Source organism: Pelodiscus sinensis, chromosome 9 (genome assembly GCF_049634645.1).
Source record: "Pelodiscus sinensis isolate JC-2024 chromosome 9, ASM4963464v1, whole genome shotgun sequence".
NCBI lineage: Eukaryota > Metazoa > Chordata > Testudines > Trionychidae > Pelodiscus > Pelodiscus sinensis.
In genome coordinates this window covers 34,400,310-34,419,302 of record NC_134719.1, presented here as the reverse complement: position 1 = coordinate 34,419,302, position 18,993 = coordinate 34,400,310, and the positions used below count along the sequence as shown (strand labels likewise).

Below are 18,993 nucleotides of genomic sequence, written 5' to 3'. Positions count from 1 at the left end.
AAGGGGAGGGAGTGCAGAGTCCATGAATCTGGGCAGGGGGTAGGGAGACTCGGGGCAGAAATGTGGGGGGTGCAGCAGACAGGACAAGAGGTTGGGGGTGGGGAAAGATCAACATGTGGTGGGATTGTGGGGTTCAGGAGTCATGGCAGGAGGTGGGGGGAGCTCAGGGCAGGAGGTAGGGACAGCCAGCAGCTGCTTCTGCTAGTCATTCTGGAGTACAGCTGTCCCCTGTGCTTGCTGCCCCACCCCACCCCTAGTATCATGAGCGTTTGTGGGCAAAACCCACTTCTTCAGGTGAGATGATCTTGAGTCACTTTTTGGGGTTTGTCAAAATTCAGTTAGATTATGAAGTCAGCAGCAGACTAAGTAATGAATGGCACAACACACCATCTTATGACAGCACAAAGAATTACAAGTAGTTTGATTCCAAAGCATGTTTATTAATCAGCTTAAGACTGAGTATGTCATGATGTTCTTGGTCTAAACAGTGCAACAATCATAAAATAAATTTAATAACTACTGAAAAAGCTCAAAATTATGTCTTTTTAATTATTCAAAAACAAAAACATGAATTATTTATTGCGAGACAAACTATAAAGAGCTACACAATAAGTTTTACATGATCAAATGTTACAGAAATTCAAACCCAAACCAATCTTCATAAGTAACAAAAATTGATAAGTAGGCCACCTTGGAGGCTATAGACCAGAAGTTTTTGCTGTTCGTCTCAGCACTCTCTTTGAGAATGCAGGGGAACAACAGAAAGGACACCAGTAATGGTATCCTGCCTTCTGGTACATGCTCCCTCTTCTTTTTCCCTCCTCTCAGTCTTGTGGGAAAAGTTTATCTTAAGATTTATCAATGAAACCAAAAATTGAGATCCTTATGATTATTTCCAAACAGACAGTTTTCAGAAACTTATTTTGCCTTTATCTATAACTTGAACAAATGCTGTGCTAGTTAGCTTGTCCAAAAAGATTTCAGAGCCTCCCAAAAGAAACAGACATGAAAGTAAAGGATGCAAAGTAAAATGCTTAACTTTAATTCTCAAAAAAAACCCACAACAAATTGTTCACCATAGCAATACTTCAATACTGACTCCAAGTGCAAAAGAAGAGATTTGAGATCATCATCATTCTGTAGGTAACAGAGAAAAATGTGATCAGTAACTTTAAAAACACAAGTATATATCAGTTAATAAATGTGGCTAATGCTAGTTCTAATAAAAAAAATAAATTGCTTTAACCCACCAACCAGAAAGTAAAAATAACCTCATTAATAAGCAAAAATGGGGGTTCTAGCAAACAAAATATAATCTTTTGAAGAGTTACGTTTTAATAAGGTAACTGGCTATAACCAAATAATATTCAAATGCTGTACTCATAAACCAGAGTTTGTTTTATATTTAATGGAATTTTAGTAAAGTTCCATAGAAAATTACTATATATTGCAAAAAGATTACAAAATTATATTATAATTTACTGAGTACTAGAATGGTGACCTTCATTTTCCAGACTTCTTCCTTTTGAAAATACCTTCCCCATTTTCTAACTTTGCTATCATAGCAATTGCTTTTAAGAAAACCATTTCATTTAAAAATCTTATGCCAGGTACCATAGTTTTGAGATGACTGACCATTCAGGCATGCTGTCATTCCTAAATATTCTTGTTAAACTTTCAAGATCCTCTTTAGTGAAATGCAATTCTTCAAGTAATGTGGACAGGAACTGTGTATATACTGGACTCTGCTGAGAATTTTCAAAGACTGGAATAATCTGTGACAACCTAGAAGACGACATTGAATACATAATAGAATGTTAAATGTCTGAACAAGCCTGGTGTACTTTATACAGAGTTAGCAGTTATTAAACAATTGCCAAAGAAGAAAGATACTACTAGGAGACATCCATTTTATAGCATTACAAGTGTCTGTTTACAGATTTACAAAGTAGCATGAGTATTAAAATGTGAAATATTATTGGTTTTTACCAAATCTCCATTAGTTAAAAATTAAAGGCAATCAAGAAAGAGATTAGTTTCATAAGCAGCGAATCTACTTAGTTTTTACATAACAGGCTACATCAAATGTATGTGCTTTGAAGATTAAAGTTTTATATAATTAAAAAAAATCAAGAACGTATAATAAATTTTGTATTGTTTTCACAAGCATGATTATTCATTTTTGTATAAGTTATGCAGGTCCTTGTACAAATAAACAGCTATAAGAACTGTAGAAAATACTACTTTAGGGTAGTTGAAGAAAGCATTTTCAACTAAAATTAACAGCAAACCACCTTTTTCACAAGTTCTGCCTAGTAACAAACAAGGCACAGGTACAACAGAGTTTCATATTATTTTCTAGAGAACTAGGGTCTGTTTAGACAGTTTAGTAGTGAAAAACATCTATTTAAAAAGGTCTAAAAAATAACTGAAAAAGCTTTTAGACAGTAAATACTCTTCTGAGCCAAGATTCCTCCAAATAGTTGGAATCTTACCACAGTGGCCTTTCAGATTATTATTTAATTTAACTTCACTCACTGCCACTGGGCACATGAAATATGAATAAAATAACACTCAGAAGCTGCAGATCAATGCAAGTAGGCAAGTAATCAGAGCACTGCATTTCCTCAGTAGTGCATCTGTTCCCATAAAGCAATCTCGGATAACTTTTTACAGTGGACTCTACAATTATTTTAAGAATCTCTGTGTGTTTGTTAGAAAAATATGTTTAACAAAGTGCATAATTAGATTCTGAGAAGCTATGAAGAGTCTTCAATTTTTTATGTTTTCTATTTTATTACAAAAACTCTTTACACGTACCCTTGTCTTCTTTCATAACAAAAATCAGTATGAATTTAAAGAAGTGAACACTGTAGCAAAACTAAATTGGAACAGTTGTAAAGATTTAAGGTAACACATAAAGAGCTCAATAGTGTAATTGTAACGAGTAAATCTGGCTTCAGTGATCCTCAGATTTCATCTTTAAGGTAGGGGATGTTAAAATGCAGGCGATTGGCTAACTGTGTAACCGTTGAAAATTTTAAGCTAGCTCTTGGTTTGTACCAGCTGCTGCCTCTATCAGAGGCAGCATTACAGGGCAGCAGCCGGCTCCCTGAGAGCTGCTGCACATTGGGAACAAGCTTTTAAGTTGGCTCCCCATGTGTAATGGCTCTCATCTGCTGCCCCATGCTGCTGGTACAAAAGCAGCAGTGTGGGGTGGCACCTGGCTCCTCGGGAGACAGATCAGGAGCCGTGTGTAACCCTTTGGGTAACTGATAAGCTCAGACTTATTGGTTACTAGTTTACATGGCTACACTCGTACATCCCTACTTTAAAGCAAATTTTAAATGACTGTTTGGCTTTTTTAAATGCCTAAATGGTTTGTATAAAAATGAACACTGTCATGCTGTATTTTTTAAAATTCTGCTGTTTGCAAACAAAATTTTGCAGAAACACTTTCATTAGACCCCATTTTTTCCAAGGTGGTAAGCAGAACAGAACCCCCTCAATTCCTTGGTCTGAAAATTTTGTTTTTCCAAAGGAGATTAAACTCTTGAGAATTTGAGAGCTAGCTGATTTGTTGTGTTTGTTATGAGGCTGAAACATCAGTAGTACTGAAGACACGCATGTTTTTCATGAGATGAGGGTACTTCACATCAGACAGGATCAAATACTTAAATGAAGGCTAGAAGATGCTGACATTAAAAAAACCCAATAACCTCACACCAGAGGTTCTGAAGCTTAAGTTGGGGCTATTTAATATCCTCAGAAGGATTTTTAGTACTCCTCTGAAGTGAATAGTACCCAAACAGGTATTGTCCATATTTATTGAGTGTTTAGGTTAACACATAAATGGTGGACAAATGTGCTCTCTGTTGTGGATCCAAGAACAGTGATACTAACAAGCTTTCCCAGTATCAAAGTGGTCATTACAATGTATGTTGCAAGTCTGTATAAAAAAGAGATTGTGTTAGTTTTAAAACTATGTTTTACCCTCCTATCTGTTTTAATTTCAGTGTTTACACAAAAGCCGTGTGGTCAATAGTGTAAGGAAAGTTCACATTTTATCTGTTCATAAAGAGTGAACATTTCCCCTCACTGCCATTGTGGGTATCAAGTACATGCTGTTTCCTATAATATGTTCATCCAGGAAAACAAGAAATGTCAGTAATGCTAGTGGAAAGATTTACTTTGATTGTTTTGAAGGCAACTTTTGCAAAATGCATTTAAATATCTGAATTTATATAAAGGAAAAAAAAATCAGAACATTACACACCTGCCTACAAATGCAGCAGTTAAGGGGAGTGTTACTTGTAGGTAATTACTCTGACATCAGACCCTTTCTGGAAACTGAACACAGGACTAACTCTCCATTTAAAAGAAATACAAAGTAAAACAAAAGGAGCCTTTCATTATGCAAAAGAGTGGTAGGTCACACGAAAGATTCCATAAAACAAATCAAACATTGTTTATGAATACAAAATTATTACTTTAAAGGGTTTTAAAAAAAAATCTTGATTTACTGAAAGAACAGAAAAGTAGTAAAAGGTGCATTACTGAGGTATCTAACTAGTATGACATTTTGATTATTTTTCATTTCCTTCTGGAGTTTAATGTATGAGATTGATTGAACAGTTTTAATGGTTAAAAATGACAGCACTAAAAATATGAGGTCAGCACTCCGCTTGCTACAGCTAAACACCATTCTCTGGTAGGACAGCAATGTTCACAATTGGTGAACAGTGTTTGCTCCAACCAATATAAAAATAGAACTGAACAATTATTTGTGTGATAACAATGACAACTCTTTTTAAAAGACCAAGCAGAGAGATCCTGAACATGTCAGACAGGAGTTGAAAATCTGGAAGTATTTTTTTGTACTAAGAACATAAGTGCTCAGCAGGGGAGTAGAGGAAGCACGGATAGAACAAGAATTAGACTTAGGCTGGAGATAAGGATTTCAGAAGATGGGTCTGGAGAGGCATATACCACTCTCAGGATTAATGAGAATGTACGTGATAATTACCCCCTGGCACCAGTGGTCACAATTTCCTGACCAGTGCAGTGGCACATTGTGACACACTGCAAAATGCTATCTCTGCAATGCTGCAGAATTAGATTTTTTCATCTCAGGATTTTTTTCTAAGTTGTGCTCTAATTATGAGGGCTACAACTTTTACTTTAAAAAGGCAGGAGACTTGTGCACATACTTCTAAACTAGTTGCAGTTTCCTAAAGACTCAACATGTTTATGTCAAGAAACTAGCCTTCTGAGTGGCATAGTTTCCCTTACTCTTACTTTCAGAATCTTGCTCCCAAGAACAGTAGTTACATGTGTGCAGGAGGGAAGAACACTTTGCATAGAAACTCAGTATTGGAGCAATAGTTTGGCCACATCTGACCTGAAGAAGCAGCCAAACCTTACACTTATCAGCAATACTTTGAGATTTGGTCTTACAATTTCAACCAGCTATTTATTATTTGTTTCTAGTTTTTTGCATTATTTTCAAATTTGAAATGATTTTTGGGAAAAGAAATTCTGACTCAATGCAGCATATTAAACATATTTATGCGCACATATAGAACACACAATTTTTCTGTTGGCAGACTCGGTCCTTTTGACATTTAACAGCTGCCTCTACTTTCACCCCCCATTTAAAAGCGGTTATTTAGAAGCTGCTTTTTTAAGCAATTACTAATACAGGGATGGATCTTGCACTATTGAAGCCAATGGGAGTTATGCAACATATTTCAAATGAGATCAGGGTTTTAGCTTGCACTGTGTAATAAGAAGCTTCATGTTTCTGGTCACCATTATTTCAAAGGCATTACTGCTATGTGGGGCTGTATAATAAGGAAAATGTGTTATTCTTAGGATGCATGAAGACCCATTCATGCTAACTTCATACTGGCATGACACTCAAATTAAATAGGAATGGCAGGCAAGTACCTGAGAGCAGGATTTGGAACTATTGTCCTAGTGTCACTGAAACACCGAACAGCCACAGTTCAGCTCAGTTCGAATGACCTTCACTGCTTCAATTCAAAGATGCAGTGACACTTCAAAGCTCCATAGGCTCTAACATTTTTAAAGAACTGCTACCTAAACTGGAATTAAGGTGGAAGGAAGCACCATTGTAGACAATGAAAACTGTTGATTATACAAATGACATGACAGGGAAACCTTTAAAATTCATATTTTTAAGGTTGCCTAGTTTTACATACAGAAACATTAAGAGGTGACAGAGAATTACTGGTGTGAACAAACAAGGTGGGAGAGGCAATCTCTTTTATTGGACCAATTTCTATTGGTGAGAGAGACAAGCTTTTGAGCTACAGAGCACTAAATCATCCGTTGGAGCATTTTTAATTTTATTAATTTGTGACCGTGACCTTTTAAAAAATGAACAGTGACTTGATCACGAGAACAACAGACATTTAATTAAGATATACAATACCATTTTAAAAAAAGTCAAAACTTTTTAGATTGTGCCTAAAAGTGGTGTGATTTTCAGAGTCGCTGAACAAGTGACTTCCCACCAAAGTCAACGGGAGCTGTAGACACTTAGCACCTCTGAAGTCATGCCAATTTTGTTTAGATCAGGGGTTCTCAAACTTTACTGCACTGTGACCCCTTCTGAAAACAAAATTTACTACTCTACTCCGAGGGGAATGGAAACCTGAGTCCCACTGCCCCAGATGAAGATATGGGGGTGAAAGGGAGACAAAGCCCCAGCAAGTGGGCCTGTAATCTGAATCCCATTGCCCATGGCTGAAACCTTCAGGTTTTGGCTTCTGCCCTGTAAGGTGGGCCTCAGGCTTCAGCCCCAGCAAGTCTAAGGGCGCACTGGTGGCCCTATTGAAATGGGGTTGGGACCCACTCTGGAATCCCAACCCATAGTTTCAGAACCACTGCTTTAGATGCTTTAATGTGAATTTAGAGCTTACATGCGTGTGCTTGTCAGTAGTTCATTTGAAAGGGTCCACTTTAGTATGTAGCGATATGTGAACTCTCATGCTCAGTTCTGGAAAAGCAGTGTTGCATACATCAGAATTAGTGAGATAATGTGGTTTCCTCTATACCCACTTATGCCATATGGCAAACAGGTCTTTGTACATTTAAAAAAAAGCCAAAAATGTCAAATTACGTTTTATGATAAAACATTGTTAAGCTGGCTATTCCACATATGCTGCACATGAAAGAATTAGTAAAATTCCTGTTAAGACAAGTACCACTAACACATTATTACCAAGTTATTAAATGACATCTGGTTAACATGAAATGTTTTCATAATTTCAGCTCTACTTAAAAAACAAGCAATTTAATAATTTTCTTACACCAAGAAGTATAGAAGTATATTTAGAAGAATGGCTACCTTTGTAGGTAGCCCATACTGAAATGTTTTTTGGAAATAATAAAAAAGCCAGGATCTAGAGAATAAATGTCAATTGGTATTGTCTAATTACAAGGGTATGTCTACACTGCAATGAGACACCTGTGGCTGGTCCATGCCAGGTAATTTGGGCTCATGCCAGCTGAGTCTATTAAAAAAAACAAAAATCACACAATTTGATTTCAAAAGTGGGGTCTTTACAAACACCACCAAATATGAAGACACTGAGAGACTTAGTAACACTTGAAAGGCAGCACAATCTGCACACCTTGCAGACAACCACCAATGTGGGCTCACTGTGCCCACTATCCACTGCTGAGGATCCTCTCTTCCCATCCATCTCATACTCTGGTAAGTGCAGAGATCTCCTTCTATTCCAGGCTACGGGCGAGTGGTGAACATATCCATGTAGATAAAGATAGTCTACCTTTCTATTTCTTTCTCTTCTGGCTGCTATTTCTCACTATTATTTTCCCTCTTTGCTAATGAGATTTTTGTAAAGGACTTCTCTCCCAAGGCTAGGTAAATGTCCAATGCATTTAAAAGCCCTGAATAAAGAGATCTGTTTATGTTATGAAACTCTCATGTTTTTAAGAAAGGAAGGATCTCAGATAATTAATTCACATTTAATTGGAAAGCTGCGGGTTTCATTAATATTATCACTAATTACAATGCTTACCATTTTGAAGGTCACAAAATGTACTATGTCAAATAAAATCTTATAGTCCTATAATCTCAGAATTTTTTTTTTGTGTCACTTGTCAAAATGTATTATTTTGGTAAATCTAAATAAAACTGAACATAAATCTTAAATGCTCAAAATGAATTAAGATAGATATGTTAGAGATCAGAAGAACTAATCAGTTACTCCAACTAAGTTACACTTAAAACCTAAGGGTTTTAATCTGTAGCAGTACTGCAGAATATAGCCATTTGCATTGTCAAGAAGAACTATGATTTAGGAGAAATAATGCTAAAAGTTTAATGAAATTTGATTGTGTAGAACACACCCACCCACAGAGCACAGCATTTATCTCTGCTTGTCAACCACAATATCATATAAAGAATTCAACAACCTTTTCTGAATAAAAGCCCGTGTGCATTGCTTACTGTTAATTGTATGTTCACTGCTCAAGAGCTTACATAAATAATTTTCTAGTCAACAGTTGTGCTCTAGCACAGAGAACATGTCTGAAAGTTGTCTAATTAAAATGCATGTTTCCATACTAAAACTGACACCATGATGGCTGCTAGAAGCCTCCCTCAGCGCACTGATGAAGACAGCAGACTTTTACCCCATGGCTCTATCATTGTAACAGATGTTATAATTTGCCTTGTTCAATAATTAGAAACTACTTTTCCCTTTGAAGCTCCATGCACTCTTCTGAGACCATATATGGAGTAGAGTCTGTGTAGATCTGGGGGAAGCTCTGGAGACTGAGAAGGTAGACTATGGATAGGGAAACCAGATAAGGTCTTAAAAGTTCCTCATTCGCAAAATGTAGTGGGGACATCATTAGAAATTAATAAAATCAAAAGCCATCTTAAATGATATCCTCTTCTCATCTACCCTTATGAAGCTCCTCCACTTCCTCAGCGGGTTATGAGATAGCCACAGTTGTCAGTTCTTAAAAAACAAAACAAAAACAAAACACCCTGCCCAACAAACCCTCAAAGTCCATATCCATTCTACTCTTGAAATAAGAGTGGCCAAAGGTGTGTCTGTGTTTGACGTATAAATTGCCACCTATGAGATATGTTAGCTTTCTTGCTCTTTTCAGTACTATATGTAGCTGAATGACTGAATATTTGAACATTTGTAAAATATTTAGATTGCTTTATGTACAAGAGTAGTTATTTACTTCATAAGCCAGTGACATCCACTACTGAATGTGCTATACGTATATGAAAAAAGTAATTAAGAGGTCTATCTGTATTTCCATTTGAAAGTCCACTTTGGAAGAGGAAAATACTTTGGCCGCTTCAAAACTGAATTAAGATGAAACTTAGAAAATACTGTATGAATCCAGGACAGTAACATATTGTCTTCAAAAGTGGCTCCTTTTAGAAAAATTACAGTGCAGAAAAAACCAGATTATTTCTACTATTTCAGACAATTTTTGACAAACTTAGGATCAATATTAGCTGACATTAAACAAATCACTCTTTTCAGCACTCTTTTGTAAGCATTTATGGGCAAGATCCTCACCCCACTTCAACTGTTTTATATCAAGTAAAAGGGCTCAAGCTGAATAAGGCCCTATAGCTAGCTGGTGGAGGATTCCCCTGAGGCAGGCAATCATAGGCCTGCCTAAAGACCCCATTGCAAACCCTACCGTAAGAGGCACATGGAGACAGGATTAGGGATGGGGGCACAGACGTCAGCACTGCAGAGATTCTGGGAAGCAATACAGCCCTCAGGGCAATTCCAGGGAGGCTGTGGTATGTTAGCCATGTCTCTAAAGTTGTCTGAGACCACATCTTCGCTAGATGGAAAATCAATGCTGCCTTGATCGATCTTCCGGAGGTCGATTTAATGAGTCTAGTTAAGATTTGCTACATTGAACTTAGAAGGTGCTCCTGCGGCTGCCAGTACTCCTGCTTGAGCGAGGAATAAGGGAAGCTGATGGGAAAGTTTACTCCCATCGGCCTCCCACTGTGGGGACTGCAGGGAAATGTGAAAAAAGGTAAGTTGATTCCAGCTACACCTGCAACATGTCCTGTGCCAGCCTCCTGACCCCATGGGAGCAGCCACTGCAGATGAGCCCGTGAAGACCTGGAGCAGGAACACTGCCTACGTAGGCCTCCAGCGCTCTCTGGACCAGCAGTGGAAAGTGGACCAGGAGCTGTGCCTTAACACCTGGCGAGAGCTTGCCCAAGAGGCCTGCAGCATGCGAGTGGCATACATAGCTGCCATGGACTGCATGGTTGCTGCCATAGAACGGTCCAGCAGCCACCCCTTCCCCTTGCTTCTGCTCCTCCAGCTTCTCTTCCTGCTCCTTCCCCATGCCCCATCATGGGCATTGAGGGCCCCTGCACAAGAGGTGGTGGGACCACTCAAGGTAGGCACAAGTCCCAGCCCCATCTCTGAGCCTCTCCTTCCCCCTTTCATCCCTCACAGGTTCTCTCTCGTCCCTCCCCCGTTACATTTACTCCAAACAAAAAGAACAGTTTTTTCTTTGAAAACAAAAGGTCTGGTTTATTTTATTAGCGGAAGAGAGGGAGGGGAAGAAAGGGCAGGGGAAGGGTGGGGGGAAGGAGGAAAGGCTCACTGAGGTACTGCAGAGGCCCCTTGTGGGGAGGCCTAGGGGAGTGTCTTACAGATGTCCTTGTGTGAAACACTCCCTCAGGGCCTCTCGGATGTGCACAGCCCGACGGGCCTGCCAGATGGCAGCCACGCGCAGCTGGTCAGAGGCTCTGGCAAGCCACTCGGTCTCTGCCCCTCACCATGGCAGGAATGTCTCCCCTTTATTTTCATATATAGTTTACAGGACACAGCAGGCCAACACCATTTGGGGGATGTTCTACTCATCGAGGTCCAGCTGGGTGAAGGAGGCAGTGGAACCTCCGTTTGAGATGCCCGAAGGCACCCTCCACCACAATGCAGGCCTTGCTGACCTGCCTTTGAAATGTTCCTTTGTGGGGGTCCAGTGTGGGACTTCCTAAGCCAGGGGAAGGCGTATGCACATCGGCATGTCCATGTCCGAAACCCTGATGGTACAGTCAAGGAAAAATGTGCTAATGTGCATCTTCTGGAACAGGCTAGAGTAGCAGAAGATGTGGGAGTAGTGCGCCTTTCTTGACCACCTGACATTAATGTCCATGAAGCTGCCTCGGGGTCCACAATGGCCTGCAGGCCCATAGAAAAGTACCCCTTGTGGTTACTGTAGTCAGACATCCGGTGGTCGGAGGCCTGGATGGGGTCGTGGGTGTCATCAATGACCCACCCACAGCTGGGGAAGTCCATGGTGGCAAAGCCAGTGATGATGGGGTCTACGTTGCCCAGGAGGATGAGCTGGCACAGCAAGATGGTGTTGATGGCCCTCACTACCTGAAGAAGGAGACAAACAGGGAATCACTGGGCGGCCAGGGCCCTGGTGAGGTCCCCAAGCCCAACTCCCTTTCCCCCCAGGACCAAGTCCAAGCTTGCCCCATTCCCTGGCAGGGCTTTGTGAAGGCGGGACTGAAAAACCTTCCAGGGAGGGAGCTTCCATCACCACCAGCACCCCCTTCTTAGAGAACCCCATTTCAGCAGTCTACGTCCCTCCCAATAACTAGTGAGAGTGCCATACCTGCATGACCATGGCCCTGACGGTCAATCTCCCCATGCCGAACTGGTTTTTAATGGAGCAGTAGCTGTTTGGCGTAGTGAGCTTCTAGATGGCAACCTGCTTCTACAGGGGGATGGTGGGTCGCATGTGAGTGTCTGGTCGCTGGGGGTCAGGGGAGAGCCACTCACAGAGCTCCAGAAAGGTGTCCTTCTGCATGCGGAAATTCTGGAGCCACTGCTGGTCATCCCACCGCTCCACGACAATCCGGTCCCACCAGTTGGAACTGGTGTCCGGTCACCAGAAGCAGCAGTGCACAGAGGAGGGCAGGAGGGGCTGTGCTGTATGAGCAGCACACGGAGAGAGGTGAGGTGGTGTCCCACATGGAGTTGGAGGTCCAGATTCTGCAGTGCCACAAAAGCAGTCTGTAAAAACTGCACCAGGGGTGTATCATGAGATCCAGGAGCTGGCAACTGCTTTCCAGCAGGTCCGGCTCCACGGCAGAAGTGCTGTGGTGTCTGCAAGGGCAATTAGAGCAGGCAGTGGAATGTGTTTGCTATCCCTTAAGGAGCTAGGAAAAAGAGAGGAGCCTGAGACACGGCTATAGAGGGGGGTTGCTTTAAGCATGAGCCTCAGATAGCCTCAGGAAGCAGCTACAGGAAGTGACTGTTGTCCTGATGTCCAGCCTGAAGTGCTTCCAGGAGGGAGGCCCTTAAATGTGACTGTGGCTCCAATGCGTGTGGATGCTCTATTTCGAAACAGCTCAACGCTATTTCGATGGGCATTTGCTGTGTAGATTCGCTATTTTGAGATAAGCTATTTTGGAGTTTTTCTTCTGAAATAGCTTATTCCGAAATAAGTGTTCAGTGTAGACATAGCCCAAGTTCTTTAGAGGCTCAGCAGAGACTCTCACTCTATTTAGTCAAACACAAGATAATCCATTATCTGAATGCGTTATTTTCAGTTTTAAATCATGTTTGGTAGTAATTGTAAGAAGCTAATTTGCATCATATGGTGTTTAAATATGTGTCTAGACATCGACGGAGCCATGTAGATTAGGCAGGACGGCAAAGGGAAATGAAGCTGCAATTTAAATAATCGCCGCTTCATTTAAATCAAAATGGCCACCACACTGCTCTGATCAGCTGATTGTCGGCACAGTGCGGCAGTCTAGATGGGGATCTGCTGACCCCAGAACTCTTTATCGGCAGGTCCTTTATGCCTTGTGATACATTGGTATCATTATTTTAACATGATACCAAATAAGTACAGACATGGAGTCAGATTAGTTACAACTCACTCTAATGATACAGGTGTACAGGTAGGAAGTATAATCCTGTGTGTGATATTTAAATGATTACATAATCATAGTGTTACAAACAACTATACATGCGACTAGGTATTAAATTATTATTAATACTTGTCCCTCCCCTCCCCTCGCTTATATTAAGCTGTTATGCTCCTAGGTAAGATTTAAAATAGTCTTGCTTAATTTCAGTTCAAGTTTTTAAAACAAGGTCAAGAAAAAATACTAAAAAACCTTGTTAAAAGCAAGAGATTGCCTCTAGAGTGAAGATTTTCCATTAGAACACATTAATATTTGATGGATGATCTTGAATTGAAAACATAACTTACAAACATCAACATGCAAAAGTGTTTAAAGAAACCTCCAGAATTAAATTTTTGATGTTATGAAATGCTACTAGGTAAATAACTTGATCAGAACTAATGTTATTTGCAACTATGGACTTAAAAATGTTCCATAATTAAAGCTTCCATCCTATTGGGTTACATTAAAAAAAGAGGAGGGAAAGGGAGTATTTCAAAGCTCTTTCTTGAATCCCCAAAATTCATTTTTTAAAACAGGGAGAAGAGACACTAGCATTTACTTGGGTGAATAAAAAGAACAAATTACCCAACATTTTTAAGTGCAATCTGAAGCCCTTTTCTTATTTAAAAAAAAAGAAAATTTGGTAAATAAAATGCTGTCTACATTTTATTTATTATTTGTCATTTTGCTATTGCATTCTAACCTGTTCACAAAATTAAGGATAGTTGCCTTGCACATTATTTTAATCCCTTGATAGCAACAGAAGATAAATTATTCATATTTTTAATTTGTTTGCATTTAAATCAAGGCTACAAAAACTGATTCAAAACCAATGGCTTGAACACAGGAGGTGGAATTCATTAAAAACTTATCTGTGTTCATTGCTCCCACTACTGTCAGTTTCTTCACCTGCAGCTTCCAGAAATTACCGACTTGCTCAAATAAATATTTCAGCATATAAATATTTTATTTTCTTTAAAATAAAAACACCTTTATTAACCGTTTTTATTTCTTAAGTGATCAGATATCCACAGACATGGTAAAATTGTTTGACACTAAATTCAAGGGGGCCGGGTTTTCATCCATAATGAAGATAAATGGGAAAAAAAAGACTTCAATTAAAAGTGAAAGGAAAACCACACACTATTTAGTGAAATAATCTGTGTATATGAACTGCTCTGCTCAACATTACACTTGATATGGTAGCCTCCTGATATACTATGCTAATTACAAGATGTCTTTAAAACTCATTTAGAACAAAAAAACATTGTTATACAGAAAAATGTTCCTGGGGTTAGCCCACAGAAGTGGATTTCTATTCTTCGCTCTGTAGCAGACTGAGTCACCAGTCAATGCTTCATTTCTCCATAAGCAAAACAGCAATATTATTTTTCCTCACAAAGTTGTTGGGAGCCTGAAGTGAATACATGCGAAACTGCTTTTCCATAATTCTTTCAGCTGTATATTACACTGGTTCTCATTGTAACTGACTATTTAGGGGAGATATGTTAGGATAACCTGGGTCTGTAGTTACCTGACACATTAAAAAAATTGCTCACTTAAAAAATTGGTAGATATTGACAATAAGATTAAGATTTTTTACTAACAAAGAAAGCGGTTAGCATGAAAAGCAGGATGTACTGACTACACCTGGCCTTTTTTTTCTGCAAACTAAGACTTCACTTTGTCATCTGCCAGCTGTTACAGATAACAGCCATCCAGATTAGTTAAATGGAGTTGTATCAATGAGATACTATTGATCACAAAATGTGTGTTGGGGAGGGAGGAAAAAAATCCAGAACTTTTTTATACCATTAACTTCCTCAGAATGGAAACTAGTAGTCACTGAATTAAAGTTGATAACAGACAAAAAAAATTAAGAGATTTTTATATTAATACTCAAAATGTTATACTATTTATCACTTTTCTTGTACTATTTATTCAATAAGAATTTTGCATCCAAAGCAAAATGTTAAATGCAAAAAAAACATGAAAGATGCATTTTAGAATTGCATTGCAATTTCTAAAGACAAAAATAGAGTAAGACAAATTTCACCCCTGCATTCTCATTGAGCACTATGGGGCTATGTCTACACTGGGCCACTTTTTCCGGAAAATCAGCCGCTTTTCCGGAATAAGCTGCGAGCTGTCTACACTGGCCCTTGAATTTCCGGAAAAGCAACGACGCTCTACTGTACAAAATCAGCCGCTATTCTGGAAAAACTATTCTGTGCCCGCCCGGGCATAAGTCCTTATTCCGGAACACTGTTCCGGAAAAGGGCCAGTGTAGACAGCCCAGTAGTCTTTTCCGGAAAAAAGCCCCGATCGCGAAAATGACGATCGGGGCTCTTTTCTGGAAAAGCGCGTCTACATTGGCCACAGATGCTTTTCCGGAAAAAGGGCTTTTCCGGAAAAGCAGCCTGCCAATGTAGACGCTCCTTTTCCGGAAAAACTGAAAACAGAATAGTATTCCGTTTTAAGCATTTCCGGAAATTCATGCCAGTGTAGACACAGCCTGGGTGTAAGAAGACAGAATTTGGATGTGTGTAAGTATCAGCATAAATGAAGTTAAATTAACTGATGTGAAACTTCTTTGAAATATTAAATTAACAAGCAAACTTCTAGTCTGAAAAGCAACATGAAAGTTTGCCATTCTGTACAGAGTGATATATTAAAATGCAATGTCTTCTGAGAAGTGACTGTAAAAATGACATGCTACTACGTAACACTTCAGCTCCCCATGAATTGTCAGAGAGTTATGTACTAAACTAACATTAATTTGTATTTAGTTCAGAGACCAGGCCTGAATATCTGGTCATACATAATCATTTAAACCTGTGCAAAATGAGTGTCAGCACTATTTGTTGTGATACAACATCATTCCTGTAACATTTCTTCTGAATGTTTTCCTTGCTATATATGTATAGCCAATTCAGTTCCCACAGTAATTGTTCTAGAGAAAAATCAGATTTCTGGATATTCAGCAGATATGGATGACAGGTCAAATCTTCCCATACTACTTAGCTGATTCATGCTGTTCCAGTGATACAAAACACCTGGGAAGTCAGCTTAGCCAGGTTGCTGGAAATTCTCTTGTTTTACTATGGCCTGGCCCATGGAATTAGGGAGGGGGAGGGAGAAGGGGAAAATAAAAGGCCTACACTAGTAAACCCTCATGTCTAACTGCAGGATCGCCAATATTACACATTCAAAAATCGTAAGACTAGACTAAAAATTAGGTTTAAAAATAATCGGGGGGGGGGGGAATCAATTTATTTACCTATAAGTTTTTGAGCCATTTTCCAATTTCTTTGGAGCTCATGAAAACTAGACACTATTTTTTAAATTTAAAGTTATAATTCTCATAAAATCACATGACCCCAGGAGTTGTATCATTAAAACACCAAATATCACTACAAAAGTCCCAAGGAAAAGAACACCGAGAATAACTTCTTGGGCAGCAAGTCCAAGACAGACCAATCATGAGGTTGCTGTAACTCACTGTAGACCAGGGTGGGAAACCTCAGATCCAGGGGCCAAATGTGGCCCCCCCCAGCTTGCTTGGATATTGCCCCTAAAACTTAGCCCCTCCCTCATCATTGGGGAGCCCAGGCTGGAGCTCCTGCCCCTTCCCCCCACTGCTCCACCACAGGGCTGGCACACACAAAATCTACTAAGCTGCCCCCCACCCTCCAGGCTCTGGTGTACAAGGGAAATGTCTTTCTCCATCTCAGTCGGGGGTCTCATCAGTGAGGTTTTTTGTTTTATTTTGATTTTTTTCTTCATTTGTGTGCGGCCCACAACTGATTTTGCTATGGGTCAGTGGCCTCCAACCCAAAAATGGTTTCCCACCCCTGCTGAAGACCCAGCCAGGCAGTAAGGTAACTGAAGCATCAAGATGGCTAAAGCCATCTTTAATATCTTCTCCCAGGTCCTATTCCAATTACAGATCACCCAGACCAGATGATATGGATCACTGCTTTGTATCAGAAACATGATACAGTCATACATTAATCAGAACCAAATTAGGATACGATACCTCATTTGTGTATTAGAGCTGTCAATATGATTATGTATGTACCAAAGCTTGTAATATTTCATGGCATTTAAGGCCTTAAATGTATATTGGGAGCTGTTCCAAAAGATTTTCACTCACTTGGTTTATAATTAAATAATGTTAGTTAAACCCCAGAAGAATCAAGTATCAATTTTTTACTATAAATAACACTGCTTCTCAGAAGTCTAGGTTTTTCTCTAGATACGTATCACAAAGTGAGATCTGGTTTAAGGATTCCATTTATTTGAAGTAAGTCACCTCTGCTAACCAGATCAACAGATCTTTCTTGCTCCTTATGCTCTACTGCTTTTTTCTACTTCTCTTTTGACTTTGTCATTTGTTTCATTCCACCTCCCATTCTCAGATCAGTTCCTCTGGAATCAAATGTCCTCTTCTCCAATACCTCCTTAAGTCTTGTTTTTATGAAATTTTGTTTCACTGATCTCTTCATTGATCATATCTTCTGAGTTTTTTTTAATATGTCTTAACTTACATTGGGTAGAATTAAGATCTGATCCTACAAACACACATGTGAGTTTGTCCCACTGAAGTTACTGTGTTTACTCAGATATATAAAGATAAACACATGTCTAAGTCTTATTAAGACTAAGGCCTTAGAATGGAAGCTTTTCAGAGCTTATAAGTGTTCTATAAGATTACAATCTGTAAAACAACACAAACATTCTATTTCAATGGGCAACAGATCATTTGGATACGTGTATGGCTTGCACTTAAGAGTTTATAAATAAAATGGAAACCCACTTTCATAAACAACTATCACAAATGAATGAGTTTACTAATAAATAGTGCAAGTCTTTACTTGCTACTGATTGTCAGTACTCTATGTAAATGCAATGGAAAAACTCTGGTAAAGATTGATTGAGATATACAGTGTGTCGCAGGTGGAAAAACTACAGTCCAATCCACCTAGGTAAATAACTTATCAATATTTTATAAATGTACCCACCTGCACTCAGTTACTATGGAAACTATTTACCATAAAACTGATCATAGTTTAGTTTTAGAACTTTCTAACACAATAATATGATTATCTACTTTTCAGTCTAATATAAAATCCAAACACTTGGAAAAATGCAGCTGAGTAAAGAGTAAAGCCAGGAATAGATGTGCTGCTACTAAATATGTTCAAACTTAAAAGAAGAATTGAAAGATAAGCACATCAATATTTTTTCTGATTAAACTGCATTATTTGAAAAACCCCTGCTATTCCATTCCTAAGCTTCTCAAAGGGGATTTTCATTTGGAAAGAATTCCCCTGCATTGCTAATGTTGTTACAGTCCGTGTGCTGTTAGCAGCAATAAGAGCATTAATGCAGAGGGGGCTCTGGGCTTTTTATGCACTATTTTTCCTAACCCTGCTCAGAATAGGTATAGATATACACATTTTTGCCTAAAAGCTTTACTGTTTAATATATATAGTCCTGGCTCTGCTGTTGATAATGTGACACCTCAGGCAAGTGACCTCACTGCTGAAAGCCTCAATTTCTCCATCTACAGAATGGGGGGAATGCGACTAACTCTTGTTTATAAAGCTACATTAAACTAGATATTGTTGGAGACCAGATCTGTAACAGAACACTAAACTTTATAAAAGCAGGCATTTGGTTGTATTAACCTATGCTCATCCCTCTAAAAATATTAGATCATAAACTACTTCCCAGAAACTACATTCCAGTTTTGCTGTGAGTGACTTACATATCACCAGACAATCTTTATCTATATATATAATTCCCCCCACCCCCGTTTTTGGGGAGGACATTAGAGAGTATAAATACTAAGTGGATTTATTAAAATAGTACTTTAAGGCCCTAGACCTCCAAGCACTTGTGCACATGCATAGCTCTGCTCAGCTTGTAGTCTCATTGCTCACATGAACAGTTCAATGGAAACTAAGGTGACAAACATGCTGAAGTACTTTAAAGGT

The 18,993-nt window shown here is 39.1% G+C and overlaps 1 protein-coding gene across 4 annotated transcripts in view; it reads right to left on the bottom strand.

The window, feature by feature from the left end:
- Positions 1-419: 419 nt before the first annotated feature.
- The window catches only part of RPAP2 (RNA polymerase II associated protein 2), a 68,886-nt gene continuing 50,312 nt past the window's right edge, over positions 420-18,993 (bottom strand). For 2 of the 4 annotated variants that reach the window (XM_075936530.1, XM_006114167.4), the window contains exons 12-13: positions 1,636-1,785; positions 420-1,137 (exon numbers count right to left, since the gene is read on the bottom strand). In XM_075936530.1, the coding sequence (XP_075792645.1) occupies position 1,137; positions 1,636-1,785 (151 nt within the window). In that variant the 3' untranslated portion in view covers positions 420-1,136. The other 2 variants (XM_075936529.1, XM_075936532.1) reach the window with 2 other exon arrangements.